The sequence below is a fragment of the Halichoeres trimaculatus genome, unplaced genomic scaffold (assembly GCF_033239565.1).
Source record: "Halichoeres trimaculatus isolate MK-OKI-2021-1 unplaced genomic scaffold, fHalTri1.1 fHalTri1_scaffold_14, whole genome shotgun sequence".
Classification (NCBI taxonomy): domain Eukaryota; kingdom Metazoa; phylum Chordata; class Actinopteri; order Labriformes; family Labridae; genus Halichoeres; species Halichoeres trimaculatus.
Window position 1 is genome coordinate 30,662,224 of NW_027437192.1, and position 19,461 is coordinate 30,681,684.

At 41.5% G+C, this 19,461-nt stretch overlaps 1 protein-coding gene across 2 annotated transcripts in view; it reads right to left on the reverse strand.

Annotated features, from left to right (window-relative positions):
- The window catches only part of trappc9 (trafficking protein particle complex subunit 9), a 354,132-nt gene that overhangs the window by 275,954 nt on the left and 58,717 nt on the right, over positions 1–19,461 (reverse strand). For both annotated transcript variants that reach the window (XM_074687443.1, XM_074687442.1), the window contains 3 exons: positions 18,586–18,671; positions 3,409–3,535; positions 1,311–1,443 (listed from right to left, as the gene is read on the reverse strand). In XM_074687443.1, the coding sequence (XP_074543544.1) occupies positions 1,311–1,443; positions 3,409–3,535; positions 18,586–18,671 (346 nt within the window). The remainder of the gene's footprint in view (positions 1–1,310; positions 1,444–3,408; positions 3,536–18,585; positions 18,672–19,461) is intronic.

Here is a 19,461-nt window from a genome sequence, read left to right on the forward strand (position 1 = left end):
CTGTCTTGTCTAAGAGTCCGTTTTGTGACCTTTATTCAACTGAGGAGGTGTTTTACTCTCTGAGTTGAAGAACTGTCTGGTTAGTTCTTGGATGAAAATCATAGAAACACATTTGCTGCAAAGTATTTCTGATTACTGACATTATTTGTTGGTGATATATTAAATTCATATCTATTCATAGTTGAAGAGGAGACATTGTGCTTTTTTTAACTTTATTCTGTCCCTCTGGGCTGCTGTAGTAGCTTCACATGATGTACAGCTCAATTAAACCTCTGTTTTTCTCTCACTAGTGTTTAAAAGAAACCTTATTTCAGCCTGTGTCTGAAACTCTTTTCTGTAAGCTGCCGTCTCTTTAAAGGTAGAGTCCACAGGATTTTCCTGAAAAATAAAGTGTCAGTTTTTACAGGAATAACTCTGCTAAATCATCTCCTATAGATGTGTATCAGTGTCTGTGTCTGCCTCAACCCCCTCCTCTGCCTGTTGATGTTGATGTTTTGGTTGTGTTTGGATGTTTCTGGGTGAAGAGTAAGGGTGGTTGTATCAGCCAATCATAGCATGTGCACTGTGCCAGTGACTGTGTGCTGTTGACAGTGAATGTAAGACGCTATTCAGAGCAGCTACAATAGTGGACGTAGAGAGAAGATAGAAAAACAACCAAAGTGAAACGAAACACCAAACAGATAAAGCTTTTCCCCAAACGAGAGTTTGCATGCTTCGACTTTCACTTACTTTCAGGAACTTGCAGAGCAGCAGAGGACAAACAGCCACACAATTTGGCTTTATGCTAACCAGATATGTGTCAAATACCTGTGGTTAGCTTGTGCTAACATGCTAAGTCAGGTGCATGGCTCTTGAAATGTGATGCTACAGGTGGTTGCTGGGCTAGCAAGTGTGAGGCAGTGGGTGTGGGCTGCCACTGGCACTGATCCAAGGGGGAGGAGCCAAGTCCAAATGTGTTTACTAACATGAATCGAAAATACCTGCAGACTCTACTTTTAAGACTTTCTCCACAGACTCCCTTTCCTCTGACTGGCCAGCCCTCAAGAGGCCTGTTGGGGGTGGAGCTATGGGTGTACCCTAGTGTTTGAGGCCCACCACTACAATGTGTCATGAACCAGTGCTCAGACCCTTATGTGATGACATAATTTCAGCATGTTTTGTGAAGATCTCATGCTTCTAAGAATGAATTGTTCAGATCAGTTTACAGATTTTAGGATTTCTACAAAAAATGAAAGAAGTTTGAAAATTTGCACTCATTCAGCCTGAGTATCCACAACTGTTACTCCATATCCAAGTTTGTGGTGTCTTACCTTGGTAGTGAAGTGCTGAGCTGGAGACGAGGCAGGGAGGGAATGACCTCCACCAAACAGCCGCTGGTCTTCACACCAGTCAGGCTCTCCAACAGGCAGTCACTGGTCACTCCAAACACTGCCGTGTGGTAACCTGTGTGTTTTAAAGAACAAAAGTTCACTCAAATTCAAGATCTAGATTTTTTTTTCTGATGTAACATGGAAGACAAGAGATACCACAACTTTACTGACCAATTCATCACAAGGTCTAACATCTAAAAGAGCATCTATACAGGTAGACAGGTTTTAAGGTTTTATCATAGCTGAACGGCTGTTCATGACTCTATCACTGGTTCTTTTTTCTTTAGGAAAGCACTGAACACCGCAGATCAAAGTCAGCCCATAAGTTCCAGTTTTTTTTGAGATGCTATGACCCAGTTAGGGGTCATGAAACACTGGTGGAGGGGTTGTGAAATGCCCTCCAATGTCAAAAACTATTAAGATTGTACATTGCATCCTCTTATTGTAAAATATGAAAAAAGAGGGGTTGAATTCATTTAAAACCAAGTAAACAGAAAATCTTTGATCTGTTTCACTCATTTATTGGTTGAAGACCCCTGAAGTGACTAAGGCAGGATAACAACAGTACCAGTGAAGGCAGATAAATTTAGAAAACACAGCATGTGTGCATGAAGGTAGTCTGACTTTATACACACAGCTGAATTAAGTGTCTTTGACCCTCTTTCTATTGCCGTTTTGTTCTGTTTTGGGGTTGGCTTCAGACAGCAGGGGGCGCAGGTCTTCAGGACCACTGTTTTGGGAATTTGAGGCTAAAAAGTTTTTGAATCCTTGGTCTAGCCACCACAATCGAACTCTGCTTCCAACACAAGGACAAAATGCTGCCTCCCACCCACATACAGGTGCCATGGTGTCAGCGCCATGAAGCATGGTGGCAGCGCCATGAAGCATGGTGGCAGCGCCATGAAGCATGGTATCAGCGCCATGAAGCATGGTGTCAGCGCCATGAAGCATGGTATCAGCGCCATGAAGCATGGTGACAGCGCCATGAAGCATGGTATCAGCGCCATGAAGCATGGTGGCAGCGCCATGAAGCATGGTGGCAGCGCCATGAAGCAGCCAACAATTTTCTATTTGAGGTCCACAGGCTGAACTTTACGTTTCAAGTTTCCAACATTTTGCCTTCTAAAATGATCTGTAATGCATGGCACTAAAATATAAATTGGGTCAGTTTATCTCTTGCATTTTGGCTTGGGCTATATAAGAAAAAAATCCTATCATGATAATTTTTTTAATAATATCAGTCGATAATATTTATCACAACACAAATCAAGTAACTATTCTGTCATGCTTAAATGCTGCATTACTGCACTGTGAAGACATCGGGAGTTTATTTTTGACTTGGTTTACTTTCTGTCAGAGGTTGACCGTGACAGATGTACTGAAGAGCATTATACAACTACTTTAGATATGCCCTAACAACAGTCTGGAGGTCATTCAGTGGCAGTGGTCCTTCAACTGAGTCGATGCGGATGAAGCGGGAGGTTCATCTCCTGTGCTATGAATGTTCAGTACGCACGTGAGGAGACCTGCGCAGCTGGCAAAAACACAAAGCTCCAGTTAAAAAAATCAAAGCTCAGAAATGGCGTTGTTGGGTAGATGATATGCCTCCACCGTTTTTATTTCTGACAGTCCAACTGTGTTGATACCAACATGGAAGATTCGCTCTCTGTGCCAGTTTGCACCTACTTTTTAAACGTGCTGTATTCAGACGCTAAAACAGGGGCTGCTAACAGTTTGCCAGTAATAGGTTTGATAAATCACTCTGCGAGCGCTAATTATTATATTTGCATCCCCTCCTCCCAGATACGATTGGCTAATCATATGTTTGTCAAAATATGAACAAATGAATTCTATCGAATATGTCTCATATTTCTGTCAAGGAAAAGTTATTTCACAAAATATATCTTTGTTTTATCACCCAGGCCTACTTTTATTACATCTTTGTTTTGAGTAAAGTAAAGTAAATCACGAATAAGAAACATCTCTAGGGTCAAGTAGAGAAAAGACATCAGCAGCTTGGCTCTTCATCCGGTCTCACCGTTGACAGTGATGTTGCCGGCTGTACGTGGGACACCAACCAGAGTGACCGGGTACAGGCCGGACTCAGCAGGCAAGGACAGCGCAGCAGGAAGGGATTCAAACTCCACTCCGGAGGTCAGCAGACCCTAAAAACAAGCAAAGTCAGGTTAGGATGATTAGAATTCAAAAAAGCAGACTCCAAGGAAAGTGAGATCCCTTTTTTAACAAAACTAGAGGAAAGGGAGGTGATGCTGCAAAGCTTCTTCAGGTGAATAACCCTCCAGCTGTTTCATGTGATTCATCATCTTAATCTGCCCATGATACCCCAAAGATTAAATCTCTGTCAGCATGAGGTGGCCATTTCCATCTGAGAAAATTGCTCTCTGTGGGAATTGGCCACTTGAGTCATGTGTGCCTGAGATGTGATTGAAAATAAGTCCAACTGATCACAACACAAAGGGCCGAGGGGTCAGAGATGTCTTAAAATACTCTTACTTCTCACCAGTTGGTGTGGGGACCAGAATACTGAAAGCCAAGCTCTTTTCTATGGACAAAAAATCCGGAAACACAGATAAAATATTTAGACTTACTGACCTTTTATTTAATCCTTAAGAATAATTCTTCACTTTTAGACATTTGCTGTTGTTACAGCACGTTTCCATCTTGGATCTGGGATGACAAACAGGCTGATACCTGGCACATTGGATTTCTTCTTTACCACAAATCTACATTCCCAAATCTCAGAGATTTCATTGGTAGTTAAAGAATTATTTTCAACAATGTGATCAACAATTAAAGCTAGGGGTGTAGAGAAATATTCAGCTTCAGCTAAGTCTGGTGCTAAAAATGTGGGATATGTATGAGTTTTTGCAAGGTTCGGCTGAGGATGCATCTGTCTGAATCAGCACGTCTCCTCACATGCTCTACTCTGCGTGCATTGGGGCACAGGAAGCTGCAGGCATTAGGAGATCATAACTTTGACATTGATGCATCTTAGCATGGCATACTTTAAGGAACGTTAGTGATGTGTGATCAGAAAGAAAATGGTAACTGTCAATCATACTCATCAGCTGACGTAAGCTAAACCTAATGTACTTGCGCTGAATGATAAGTCCAGACGTGTTTAGTGCTAGTGTTTTTAACGAGTGGTAGTTATTTGTTTGAAGGTGTTTAGTTTAATTTCTGAGAGTCTGATCAGGGGACTTTGTTTTCAGACTGATTCACTGAAAGCTGTCAGCTGCTTCATAAACACACTCAGTTTTGGGAAGGGTGCATTCGATTTATTCACCTAGCCCAGAAGGATTGGTGTCATTTTCCATTAGTATAGGACAATCATTCCCAATGACTCGGTGTTGACCCACAGGAGGGTCGCCAGAGATATTTTATGGGTGCAAAATTTGTTTCCAGAACTTTAACACCAAATTCATGCTTTCCTTAACCAGAAGAGGTCTGTCCTGCTGATTTGTTTACCAATGATTGACTACTTGCACTGTCATATCTGGTCATATTCACATTGTGAAGGGTCATTGCCACAATGTTTACTAAAAATGGAGACATGTTACTACTTTTCAAAAGTCTGAAACCATGAGGTGACATTACTTAAACAACCTAAGCCAAACCACGGTATCTTTCCCACTATATTACGCTGCTTTACAACCAAGCAGTCCGGGTTGGTTCAGTACGGTTTGGGACAGTTTGGGACAGGTAAGCCTGATCCTGTTTGTGTTACCACATCAAACTGTGCCCTCTTGTGGTGGGCAGCGTGTAAGCCGGATGCAGAAAGCCGCAGCTGTTAAACAATAGCGCGACGCCGTAGCAGCTTACCCTGCTGTTAAATCCAACAAAGAAGAAAAACGTGACACAGTAAACAAAGAGCACGGATGGAAGACGTGCAGCATTTCGTCCTCTCTGTGATTTTCATGTAACTCTCTGTTACAAAGTGCAATCAAGCTTTGTTTCAGAGAAGACTGTGTACCCCCAGGAGAAATGCAGCCGCTGTCGGGGTAAGTGACGATTCTTTTGACCAATCAACTGACTGCTGTATGTTGCTCCACCTCCTGGGAGCGGATCGGTTCAGTCTGGCACCCATACGAAAGGGTCCCAAAAAAGTGGGTCAGCTCGTCTCGGTTTTTAGGGAGCTGTCCCGGGATGAGTCAGTGGAAACGCCGCAAAAAGTGCGCTGTACCGAGACGAACCGAACCATTCTGCTTGGTGGAAACGCGGCTGTAGAGCACTCAGGGCAAAATGCTGTCACTGTGTCACCATCACACAAGTGAAAGAGCTGGCCCATTGATACTTTGATCGTTAATTTCCAAGAGAACGATTTGAAGTCAGATTTGAATTTGAAAGTCCAAAGTCATTGCTGGATCTTGGATGGGTACCAGCTGCAGAAACGGAGCTGTTAGAGCTGTGCAGTGACGTCACACTGAGATGAAAACAGACATGAACGAATGCCGTTACCTCTTTTCTGGATGAGCATCGCATCTGAATATCTTATCCTGAGTCTCGTATTTTGTTTCTCATCCCTTTCACAACCACATAGAATAGAATAGAAAACCTTTTTCTTGTCTGTCCCGAGTGATAGGAAGTAGTCATTTACAGGCTAATTAAAACAAATACAGGTATGAAGTGGGGTTCTCTGAGAACACAAAAATGAAGACAAAATACAGAAGCAGACTGGACGCTGCGCTTGATACGTTCCCCGTTCTCTCGTCTTGCACACATGACTGGGATACAATTGTACTAGCAAGCAGGCTAACCCTTCAGTAAAAATGTAAGTTTTTTCAAAGTGTAAACCTAACAAAGCTGTAATGTATTTGTCAAATGTGTCTCTCAGGCCTGTTAGCTGGTACAAAAGATGTAAGATGATGCAGAAACATGACTAAAGAAACTTTTTATTTCTTTGCACAGTAATCCTGTAAATTGATTGATTGTAAATAGATGAGACACATTTTGGGATGGGTCGCTGTGGCTTTTTTTAAAAAGTGGGTCACCTATGTTGTGGGGTATATGCATGGAACAAAGCGTGATGAAAGTGTGAGCTGATGTGTGCATTGAGCAGACCAAACCTACTGCTGGATTGTAACCTTACGAGCATCAGTTACCATACTGGCATCAGCCAAATGAACATGTTGGTCTATGCTGCTTGTAGCTTTGCCTCTTAAAGCTGAATGTAGTGAGTCAAAACACTCAGAGAGTGCATTAACAAAGACAACAGACAAATCCAGATACTACACTGATTGTGCATTTATGTACTGGTGTTTGTTATGAATGGGCCACACCAAGCACAGGAGCCTTTCAAATCAGGGCTACAAGCTGGTTCGTACACTTTAGTAATGAAACTTGCTTCAATATGACATCATCTGAAATGAGAAAAGTTGGTTTCTGACTGACAGCTGCTGCTCAGGGCAGTGACATCATCTGCAGGTTGTTGATGGTGTACGACAAAAACATTTCATCATAAGTAGTTTATAAAATTAGATCCATATCACTTATTTGCAGACGAAGGAGCCCTGTATGTAGAGCTTTGGAGGGTTTTTTTCTAATGTGCACTGAAATAACCTCAGAATAACTGTATTCACATTCCTCGTACACACACTGCTTTGTTGCACGAGGCAGACTGAGGTGACGTAATGACTGCATCAATCCCTAACAGCAGACACTACCTCACTGGAGGAAACGCTGCGAGCGCGCTGTGCCTCTGTGGGACCAGCTGTGATTTAAAGCTCTTTGCTTTCACTTCAGGACACCATTATGAAGCTGTATTGGAAGGCAAATGTATCTGTGTTAACCTATCGGACATAGTTCATCTGCATTCTGCCCTGAAAAGGTTAATTAGCCTATTTACCTACAGTAATGATTATTGCATATGCAGAGTTAATTGTATGGAATCAGGCAGTGTGCACTGACCTCTCTCAACAAAAAATACTGTTTTGCTAAAGTGCTTGATTTTATTATAACTACAGGAATATAATCATAGTTATTTCCTGACTATCACTTGTAAAGACAAATAAAACACAGAGAGTCTAAAAAAATGTAAACAGTCTCATCTTCTAAAAAAGAACTGGTTCAGCTTCAAATTTTCATGATACATGGGGAAAAACAAAAATAGAGTAGAAAGATTTTAAAATTTCTTTTTTTTTTTTTTTTAAATCTAATTTATCAGTGATTTACAAATAACTCTTTTACTTTTTGTTTGAGAATGATAAAAACAGTTGTTTACAGTCAATGGCTGGTTCTGAGTTGACTGCAGTGAGGTCAGCAGAGTAACTCAAGTAAAAAAAAAATGTGAAAAAAAAAAAAATGTTACTTCAGTAAAATAGTATTTGGAGTTTAGTTTATTGAGTAGATGAACAAACTGAAATCTCTGGAAACAATTCTTCAGGTTAAGTCGATCTGCCCACCCTTGCCTGAAAGGTATGATACGTTGCTCGCTGGATCTTTTTGCTGACTGAATGACTCTTGCCCTTAAGTTCCCCCACGGTAAACTGCTGTCTACATCAGGGGTGGGCAATTAATTTTTACCAGGGGCCACATGAGGAACCTGAATTGTGTCAGAGGGCCACCAACTTTCTTCCATCGTAAAATGCTCTAAATTAAATATTTTGAATAGTCGGAACTGATGATCAGAAGGATAAAGCACTCTGTAAATGTTTATATTAGGTGATGTAAAATTGTGGTGTATAGGTCAAGTAGAAAAAAACAAAACAATTATTGAATCCTAAAATGAAAGAGAAAATGTCTTAAGTTTTCGTCTTTGTCAATATCTGTCATACATGAACTCACTTTTACCGATCGAGAGTGCTGGCAGACTGCCAACACTCCTGAATATGGAGGGAAGCTCCCATTTTTTTCAACCCTTTCTCCAGCTGTTCTCCTGGCTTGTGATTTCTCCTGATAGTCCCCAAAATTTAAGTATGCTTCTGTGAGCTCTAATATTTTACTAAGTCAAATCAAGTCCCGTACTTGGGCGTTATATCGAAAACTCAGAAACCATCCACCCCCCTCTCTTAGTTGGTTTGATCCAGAGACGCTGCAGTAGACCTCAGAGACAGAGACAGAGACAGATAACGGTGCAGCACTTGTTGATGAAGAGTTTATCAGAGCCTTAGCTGTTTCCTTTCTTTTTTGGAGAACTTTGACATGACAAGTCGTGAGTTAGACTAACGTAGCTCTGCTCTAACGCAGCATCCTCTCCAATCAGGAAAGAGCAGCGTGAATTTTATAGTGAGAAGGCTGACTCTAAAATAGTGAAACGTGTATCGTTGTACTGAAGACAGTGCCGTCGCGTACATGCGCTGCGCGTGTACCAACGGCACTCTCTTGCGGGTTTGTAATAGCACACAGAGGAGGGTGGAGGAGACTGACTGAGCCAGTGAAAGAGAGGGAGAATTCAATCCAAAATGTCTTGTTCAGTGCCTGTGGTAGATGGGGTATTAAGACATATGCACCCGCACGAGTTTTATGTTTATGTTTATGATTGGCCTCACGCGGGCCGGACAGGGACGTACAAAGGGCCGGATGTGGCCCGCGGGCCGTAGTTTGCCCAGGTCTGGTCTACATGTTCAAACATATTTATCCTTGGTTGTGCACTTAGGTGTACTAATACTCAAAGTAAGGCTAATGTAATCTGCAATCATAGGCTGTAAAATGGAAAGATGGTGCATTACAAACAAAGATTTGACAGTAGGTAATATCGCCACGCTAGCTCTTAAGCTAACCAGTGTCTGTAATCCAGTTGATGTTAAAGGGGCTGTGAGGAGTTTATACGTGATCTTGAAAAAGTCTCACTCCTATGTGCCTGGTCATAATCCACACCTTAAAATGAGTTATCAGCACCATTACAGGTTACAGGTTTATTTCAAATGCTACTTCTAAGCCTCACGATTTGTTCGGGGCAGGACCTGATTGATTTACGGCACAGCTAAGTCTCTATGACAACACCACGCCAGCTGATGAAGTTTACTAAAAGAGAAAATGATTTCTGTGATTAATTTTGTAGTGATGGTGGACACTGGAGCCTCACTGTCAGACAGAAAAAGGACAGAAGAGCAAAAGAAAGATAAACAGGAGAGTGATAGAGCACGGGCTAAAGGCTAATTCAGGAGCTAAACTGTTTGTGCTAATGTTGATTTCAACCCACAGTCAGCAGTTATTCTGCAGTGGTCTGTTCAAACTTGAGAGTCTGTCTGTAAATAAAATGAAGAGTGAGGTTACGTTAGCTCTGATTGGTAGATGACTGGCAGGACATGACCAGGATTCATTAACGTTACTACATTACAGACACGTCTTAGAGCACCGGGCTGTCAGCTGAGCTAAATATAGACAGCTACTAAACTACATACAAACTGACAGTGTGTACTTGTTGTCACGTTAGCCTACAGATACGCCGGAGCACCAGGCTGCCGATAGCACTACATATAGCCGGCTACTACATTTGCTTGATGCCACATTTCAAACCGTAGCGCTACATAACTGTACTGATAAATACCTTACCTTAGCGCATTGTATCCAGTAAAAAGTTGTCTTTAACAAAGACAACAGTGTGTGTGAGGCTCCAGGCCAGAAGGTGGCGAGGCAGCCCAATTAAAACAGATCCTTCTCATAGCAGCTTTAAGTTTACAGAACAAGATATTGTCTGCTTCAGTCACAGGATCCATCAGGAAAATTAAATTAAACTAAAGCAAGGGGCTTGATTAAGACTTAAAACAAGATTTAAAACAACTCGCACCTGATCTTTTATTCATTGTGTTCTATCATTTTGTTGTCTTTGAATGTTGTCTTCTCTTTTGTAAAGCCAAAGGTGAAACATGTGAAAATAAAGGACACTGGCATGGTGGAAAATTTCAAGGTATGAGCCAACTTTAAGACGATTTTTTGCCTTTACTTAAGAGATAAAACTTGGGCTAAGAGTCAGCTTCAGATACCCCACAGCAACATCCATCCTGCATCTTGTGTCCCACTCATTCACACTATTACATAAACTATTGGGCAGTTCTTCCATCTTAGCCTTTAAAAACAGTATCTTTGATGAATTAAATGATGATTTTAAAGCAGCTTTCTTCAGTGACTTATTCTTTTTAGTCCTTATTATCTGTGTTTTGCTTGTAAATATCACAATTCTGTACGTAAGGAATGAAAAAGAAGCATCTGACAGTGACCCCTCTCTGGATGAATCCATTAGGGGAGGGACTGTGGTGGAAAATAACACTCCAATAGCAATCAATGAGGCACAAAGCAAAGATGGCATTAGAGGCAAAGTCGTGAGATGACTGAGAAGGACGACCTGTCCCGCCAAACTACAGGGTCACCTTGGTGACGGAAAACAAAAAGTGACCTTGCGTGCGTGTGTGTGTGTGTGTGTTAGTGTGTGTGCTTTCTTCTCATTGTGTGTCTGGATAGATGGTTGCTCCGGTCGAGCAGTCACCTCATCTGAGTAGCAGCAGAGCTCTAGGCAGCTTACATCACCCTCTCTGTCTCCACCTGTGTGACTTCACTGCACCACCTGATGTTCCCAGCTGCCATTGATCTGTGAAACACCTCAGCCTCCATCTGTGACCTGATCAATTTCCCATGTGGAGGGGAAGTAAATAACACCTTTATCACTCGTCTGCCTTGCCTATTTCACAGTTTTACCTTAAGGAAGCTCTACAAACGGGCAGCTCTCTCAACCGTCAGCGCTTGAGACGATGAGTCAAGTGCATATACTAAAAGGGAATAATTACATTTCAAACATTAAAGAGGGGTACTGTGCTCTCTTTAGGCTTTGTTCTGTACTGGTATAGCAGCTCTTCATGATTCACAGCTTTAAAGAATCCCTTTTCTCACTCTGGTGTTTTAAAAAACTCTTATTTCAGCCTCTGTCTAAAACCCCTCTTTTGGATGCTGTCTCTTTAAGACTCCCTGCTCCACAAACCCCCTTCATTCTGCTTGGCCAGCCCTCTGGAGGCCTGTCAGGGGAGGAGCTATGGGCAGATCTTGGTGTTTGAGGCTCCAATCAGTTGTAAGATCCTTATGTGATAACTTTATTATTTTAGCAAGCCTCGTGAAGATTTGGTGCTATTTTTAGAACAGAGCGGTTTGATCAGTTTACAGATTCAGAGATTATAACAACACATTAGCAAGTAAAGGTTTGAAATCAGCACCCATTTTGTCTGGATGTCCAGCATTGTTACTTTATATCCCTGTTTAAAATAAAAAGAGAAATGAAAAGACTCAAGGTTATCATGCATCCTTGAGTCCATTGTTGAGCTGTAGTCCATACAGTCTTCTCACCCTCACTCTGCCCTCCCCTTTCTTTTTCTTACATCTCTTTTTCCTCTCCATTCATTTTCTCTCAATGCGTGAAAACAGAGGAGTAGCGTGCACAGCCTAACCAGGGGGACTGAGCTTGTGAGCCCCAACAAGCGTCTCACCCTCACTCTGCCTCCCCTGTCCTCTTTGTAACACCTCTCTACAGCCTCAGCTCCTCTCTTCTTCTTCTTCTTTCTTCAGGTCTGTTGGTATTTCAGGCGGTGACAGTTGGCAGGGAGCCGGCTGGTTCTGGGACACCTCCTGAGGTGTTGTGTGTCTAACTTGACTTCACACCAGTGAAGGATGGGGCCCACTCCCCAGTGATGTGCTGGCTCTAGCTGCTCATCGATCCTCATCTATCTGTTGTGGGACATTAAGGTCCTGTGTTTGTGATTCTCTAACTTATCAGTAGAGTAAAACTATTGGGATGAGAGTAGGACAGAGTGGGTTACTTCACTAAGGACTTATGGTTCAAGTACCTTCACCAAATATCCAAGGCCTGTATGCGCGCCCAGTCATTACACAGCAGTGATTTCACGCTGCTTTTGAAAAGACTACTTTCAAAATCTGTATTCATAAATAACTTTAAATGTATTAAAAAATTCTAGAATAATTATTGTTCCCAACATACTTGTATCTTGAGTTTGTAGCCAGGTAATACGCAGGGTAGTGCAATGCTGCATCACTGATGCAGGTTATATCCCATAACAACATGCTGTCCATACATTATCTCTTACATGATGAGCGGAGCTAGACCACAGACTGTATAAAACATGGATGAAGCATCCAAGATGTCACCTGTGTGTTCCTAAAACAGCAAAATAAAAGTGGTCACGTGACCTGAGCTGTGCCTCTGATTGGACAATCAAACAATCCTAATAACTTCTAAACCACAGGGACAGAAAAAAAAGTCACTCACCATACAGTGTGTCCCGATAGTGAAATCAGTGTTTTAGACCCAAGCTGTAAATATGTTTTTGAAAGCTGCAAAAGTCTGTTTTAATGGCTGGGTGTATACGTGACTTCTGGTCTTTTTGCAGCCAGCCTCAAGCAGATTCTCGACGAACAGCGACTTTTAGTCTTCCGCATAGGCTTCATTTTTATGAACTGGATGTTGCCCCTTGAGCCAGATCTGGTCTCGTGTGCACGTTCAGCCATTAAACAAATGGGACCATTAGTCCTTACATAATGTTTTGGAACGTTCTGTTTGTCTGCAGCGTTAGCCGCATGCACGACTGAAAATAATCAGCCAGTTAACTACATCATGAAAGAGGCAAAGGTGCAGATTACATCACAACTCAGGGGAACCTCCTGGAAAACCCCATCAAACTAAGTTGAACTGAGCATGTCTGCCATTCAAACACCAACAAACCTGGCGAGGGATAAAGGTTTGACTGAGAGAAGATCAAGAAAAACAGCCTGAGAAATGGAGATTATATTACAAGAATACGCAAAGAGCTGTTGTCAGTGAGTCAATCAGGTAGACAAAGAGAAAGAGAAAGTTTGGTGTTCTTGAACAGAGTAAATGTGTGTGGTGTTTCTGAGCACGTGGTCAAAATCTCAATCATAAAATTAGTATTATGTAAGCTGCTTTACAAAACAAGCACCCCAGCATTGCCCCACTACCTCGATGAATAACTCCAATACTTCACCACACACATCTTGAAGGACCCAGACGTATAAAAGCAAAGAGTGAATCAAACTTGTAAAACTGACAGCAGTGAGCCTCGACAGTTTGGGACTTCAATTGTCTCCCTTATCTCATCTGTTAACTGAAAAAAATGTGTGTCTCCTAAATCTAAAGTTGCTTTATGGCTGCACATCGCCACCTTTCCAAAGGATTGTCTACTATCTTTGCAAATGTGGTCATTAACAGTAACACACTGCACAATGTCTGCGTTTAAACAGCTGAACAGGCGCTGTAATCCTGAAGTTAGCGCCTGTAATGGTGGGGTATACCTCCATTAAATTGAACGCTCTTTTGGTCCCTTACCTGGTTCATACATATCACTAATCTTTTTTTTCCAAAACACTTCACAGCAGAGACACTGATACAGGTGCAAGTCCAGCCTCACTGTTGAAGGTAAACACTGCCACATCAAGGCGTTCAAGAGACACAGGAGGATTTTCATTTTCTGGTAACTTGTTGCTGTTCCTGTGTAAACTCTGACTCTGGCAGTGAACACAGTGATTTCAAAAGGGTGGCTGCAGGCTGCCTTTAAGCTACAGAGTGTTATTACTGAAGTGTGTTTTACCCTTCCAACGTGTCTCTATGACAATGTGTGGGGAAAAACAACAAGAGCATCTTTAATTCTAAGAATGTGATGATGAAAAGTGAAAGCAAAGCTGAGGGAATAGCAGCATATTCATGAGGCTAGAAACTGAGTAGTGTGTGTTTAAAATAATAATTTATTTAAATGGTTAATTATCTATAAAGATTGAATGAGATAATTTGGCTGTAATGAATAAAAAAAAAAACATTTGTAAGGCAGTTATTTCCCAGTTTTCATTTTCCGAGTTTCTATTCCAGCCATGCTTTTGGATTTGGGGATATTTAATATTAATCCAACAACATTTTTCTCCTGCTGAGTTTTTACCCACTCATTTCCAGAAAAAACAGCCTGGTGATTATTCCCCTGCTTTAAACACTTCCAGATGTTTCCTCCCATGGGTTGCCTGCGCTTCCTGTGTCTGTCACAGCATATGCCGTTATCAGACGATGCAGGGCGGCTAAATCAACCAGCGGGAGCTGTCCAAGTCCATTTGGCACCAGCTCTGAGAAAGCCACCACAATTAAGAGGCCGCTGTCTCTCTCCTCACAGCCACCAAAACTTTCACAGCAATTTGTTCTTGACTCTCCCGAATAATTAAAGGCAACATCACTTCTGACAGGTAGAACATTTCCTGAGACGCTGTGTTTGCAGCTGCTCTCTGTCGTCTGCGAGCCGGCCTTTTGCTCACTGATCTTTTTCTAAGCTTGATTATTACTTTGCATCTCAAGGTTGGCCCACATCACAGTGTCCATAAACAAACCCAGCAGTTTGCAGGACCACAAGTAACTAATTGGATATATTTTGGACCCTTGAATGTCATCATGTGGCTCAACTGGTGTGTGTTTCAAAGGGTGAGGTAAGGAAGAAAAAAAAAATCCAAAAAAAGATGCTTTTGAACTGTGAATTTACAGTCACTGGTTCTTTAACAAGCTGCAGTCACCAAGCGTCTGTTAAACAGCCTAATCAAACGAGATTTCACAATTAGGCCTGTGATGATGTCAGATTTTGCTAGACAATATACTGTCCCACAATGAAACATATTATAAATGTCATCAATTAACCTAACATAATGATAATATATCATAATAATGCAATACTAGAGATGTCCATTTCTTTTTTCTGACCTGATACCAATACCAATTATCAGTAGCCAATCAGGCCAATACGGTAGCCGATATTCATTTGCAGTAAAAATGGAAATGTTGGGTTCAATGTTTTGATGTTTTGAATAATACAAGCTCCAACATTTAACTTCATTTAAATACCTTTAAGCACAAGTTTATCAAACAGCTTCCAGGCTCAGCAGCATGTCTTATTAAGTTAAGGGAAAACTTTAAAAACTGGGACTGGGAAGTTTAATACACTTTCAGGAGAGTCTGCTGACTAAACCTGGAGTGAAGGTAAGGAAAGGAGAAGGGAAGAAAATAGAAACAAAAAAGGAAGGAAGAAAAGGGAAGAGATAAGGAAAAGGACTGTGAAAATGGGAGAAAAGGGAAGATATGGGAGAGGGAAGGGTGATGAAGAAGACAGAAAGAAGATAGGGAAAGGGCAGGATGAAGGAGGGGGAGAGAAAGAGGGGTAAGAGAGGAAAGGGAAGGGAAGGAAGGAAGAAGAAAAAAGAGAGAGGAGAAAGAAGAGGAATTAAAAAAGAAAATAAGAAAAGGGGAAGAGGAGAAGGAAGGAAGGAAGAAAAGAAGGAAAAAAGGGGATAATTAGAAAGTCCTCAAGAAAACCTTTTGTATTTCCTTCTTTTGTATTTGCTGCTGTTATTTTTGGATATTTTCTTTTCAGTTCTTTTTTGGATTATTAATTATTCATTGGTTGTTGAGATTGTGATGTTTGACTTTTTGTTTTGCTCTGGCATAAATGTTGTACAGTAAGATGGTTGGGCACATATAAGCTAAGTAGCTTCAGCCTAAACCTTTTCAGTCAACATGGTTCTCAGTGGTGTTGCTTTGGTTGGTATATTTTTAAACTAAGCCTGCCTTCAAAACATCTGTCTGCGCTTCAGAGCTTTTCCACTTTGCAAAATCTTCACTCCACTCCACATTGTGTATGAGCACTGTGCACGCACAGCTTTCACTGCTGATTGGCTGTTACCTGAGCCATGGCTCTGTGTGTAACCTGTCAAATGGTGCTGTGGGTGGGACAATGCTGGAGACAGAGTAGTGAATGCAAACAGCGGCGTAGCTGCATCAGAGCCAAAATAACACAGTCTTTAATTTATTTTATTTTAATTTTTTATAAGCCAAAATGTTAAAAAAATAAAGACTGATGCTGATATGCCTATCCCATAAACTTTTATTTCTCAAGAGTATTTTTACTATTGTAATTGGTATGTCAATAACTTTTGAATGTCCCTCATAAAAAAGGATTCTCACTCTCTGTTGGCAAAAACTGCACTTAAAAAATAAACTGTTTTGCAGGGTAGCATTTGTTCTGTGGTGTAGTGAACTAAACTTACTGTGTACATGTAAATTCTCACTCATCCAGGTCAGAGTTTGTGAAGATGTCTCACCTCTCATCCATGAGGCTTTATCAGTTTCATCCATATCTATAAACAATCCAGTTGTCTTGGTTTTAAGTGTTCAGAATACACTTCCTGTGTGCGCAAAACATTTTGCGGTGTTCAGTTTGTTTTTACTTTGTCGATCAAACGCCTAAGTTGGTGTTGACTGTCAGGATGGCTCTGCATCTGCAGGTGCAGTTCCTTCCCCAGCTGGGAAAACTGGGAAAAGTGGTTGTGTCTTGGGTGGGCAAGTGACTTTGTTGTGTTGCCTTTTTTGTTGCTGGCTTTCAATCAAAGTTGAGTGCACATCTTATTTATTTATTTATTTATTCATTTATTTATTTATTTATTTTTATTTTTATATGTTTTAATTAGGGCTGGGCAACGATTAAAACTTTTAATTGTAATTAATCGCATGATTTCCCTGATTAATCATAATTAATCGCATTGTGAAAGTGCCATAACATCTGTCATGCAAACACTAAGTCAGTACTTGTTATACAGTAATAGTTAAATCACATATTTAGTGCAAATCAAATTTACAAAATGTAAATACAAAATTAAAGCTTATTGCCACTGTCAGGGCATTAAAGTGATACGGGATGGAACAAGTTGGGTCCTATCACAAGGTTTAGGGCAGAAATTACCCCTACAGCAGTGTTTTTGTGCAGCAGAAGCCCAGAGCGCACACACCAAACACCCCTCCCTGCTCCTCTGCTGGTTTCCTCTGCACTCAGACGGGGCCATATTTTACTTGACCAAAAACACAAATAAACGGACTCCCACTGAAAAAATCTGATATCGGTCTGCATTCACGCTTTATTAAGAGAATTTTCAGTGCGTTACTTTCACACAAAACACCGCTACATAAGGCTCTAGTTCTCATCGTGTCTCTTGGTCCTGGCAGACTACCTGCGTTTGTTTATATCTGGCATGCCACGCGTGTGGACTGATACACTAAGCGGCGAGCGCCTTTAAGTTCTGTGGCGTTGCCCCTCTTCTCCATGCTTTTTTGGTTACTCATCGTGTTTTTCCGCCAATTTCAGGTCCGGTTCCACCGCAGTCAGCAACTGACATTTACAAAATAAAAGCATGTGAGCAGCATGCAATAATGTGCGACAAAATATTCAACGGCGTTAATAGATTGATGGGTTAGCGCGAAAATAACGCGTTAACTTGCCAGCACTAGTTTTAATGTATTTCAATAAATACAGACTTTTGCTTATGTTTTAGATATTTTAAGCCATGTGTTGTTTGTGTTTGTACAGCACTTTGGTCAACTTCGGTTGTTTTAAATGTGCTCTATAAACAAAGCTTGAGTGGAGTTGAGTTGAGTTGAGTTGAGTTGCTGCACACTGGCTCATCCGGGTGGATGGGCTCAACTTGATCATTCAGTTTGAAGCCAAAATATTTCTGCACTGGGGTTGTGGCATTTTGTTTTACATTCACCTTTTTTCCTCCTACTTTCTACTATGCTGCCTTGCAATGCTCCTCACGAGGCCTGCTGCTCTCAGTGTGTGCGTCCATGTGTGGTAGCACCCCGGCCCTGTCCAACCATCGGCTTTATTACTCTGCATTAGAAATAGACAGGTGACGTAGTGGAGACTATGTTCATGGTCCTCCCATAGAGACAAAGAGAATGAATGACTGGCAAGAGGGTTCACTCTGTTCAATCTGCTACGAAACAAACGCGCCCAGGTGCTGAGATCGATGCACAGACTGAACCCTCTTATCATCCAGCCTGTTTGGGGGCAAGAGACAAGAAAAACAAACACACATGCTCATGGTAATGTATCATCCCAGGCCTAACCACAGTATACAGCTACCAGGTGTGAAAGGAAAGTGTGTGAAAGCATTATAACGTCAACATGACGAAGGGCGTGTGTTTTCCTGATGGTGATGGGTTTGTTGTTCCCACTTTCTCATTACAGCAGTCAAACATCTTTTAAAACACCTGATGAGGATATCAGTTATAAACAAGTGGATATTTGTGTAGTTCTTTCATGGTAGCAAAGGAGCAGCATGTGTAAACACAACTGGAAAGACACTTCCACAAAGCAACTCATGAAGAATCAGAAAAAAGAAAAAGGTTGAATATTGAAGTGAAATGAATCACACTGACCATGTTTTCAACACGAAGTTCGTAAGGCATCGGGTTGTAGACCATGAGCTGCACTTCACAAACGTCTCCTTGGACCCACTGGAAGTCTGGGGAGGATAAAAAATGAATACATTAGAACGAGACGTCGGCTGTATTAAAACCAATTTATAATTAATGAGCTGAGGGAAATACACCATTAGATCGCTTTGCCGTAAAAGATCTGAGGCAGCAGCCGGTGACGGATGATGTACAGTGAACACAACATGTGCGAAGATGTCTGCAAGTAGCAGTTTACTCAGAGGTTCCGTTTTTTGTCCATGTTTGTTTTTTTCTGTGGGGTTATTTGAGGTTATTGTGGATAATAAGTGTTTCACTGACAGGAACTGGTCAGCTCAGCCCCTCTGATTTTCAAACCGGCTGGAGAATCAGCACAGCAGCTCAGCAATCAAACGCTACAGACGGGGTCAATGCAAGCATGTAATTTAGTCTATTTTAAGAAACCCATACCCAAACACTAATGGTGGAGGAAGAGTGTGCGCTCTTTAAAGACTTTGATTTGCCAGCAGAAAGAAGAGACTCAACTGGCTGAAAGAAGGAAGGGAAAAACTTCTGTATTTAGTACTGAGAGCTCAGGTGGTGAAGGTGTGTAATCTCTGAGCCCATGTCCACAAACTGTAAGAACCAGTCTTTAAACTGTCCCTCTGGGCCCACCGTAGCAGCTTTACACAATTTACAGTTTAAAAAAAAACTTTTTTCTCTTACTGTTATTTCAGGAAAGTCTTTTTCAGCCTTTATCTAAAACACTTGGTTTTAGCTGCCATCTCTTTAAGAACCCCTGCTCCACAAACCCCCCTCTCTCTGATTGGCCAGCCCTCTGAAGGTGTTCTGGGGACAGAG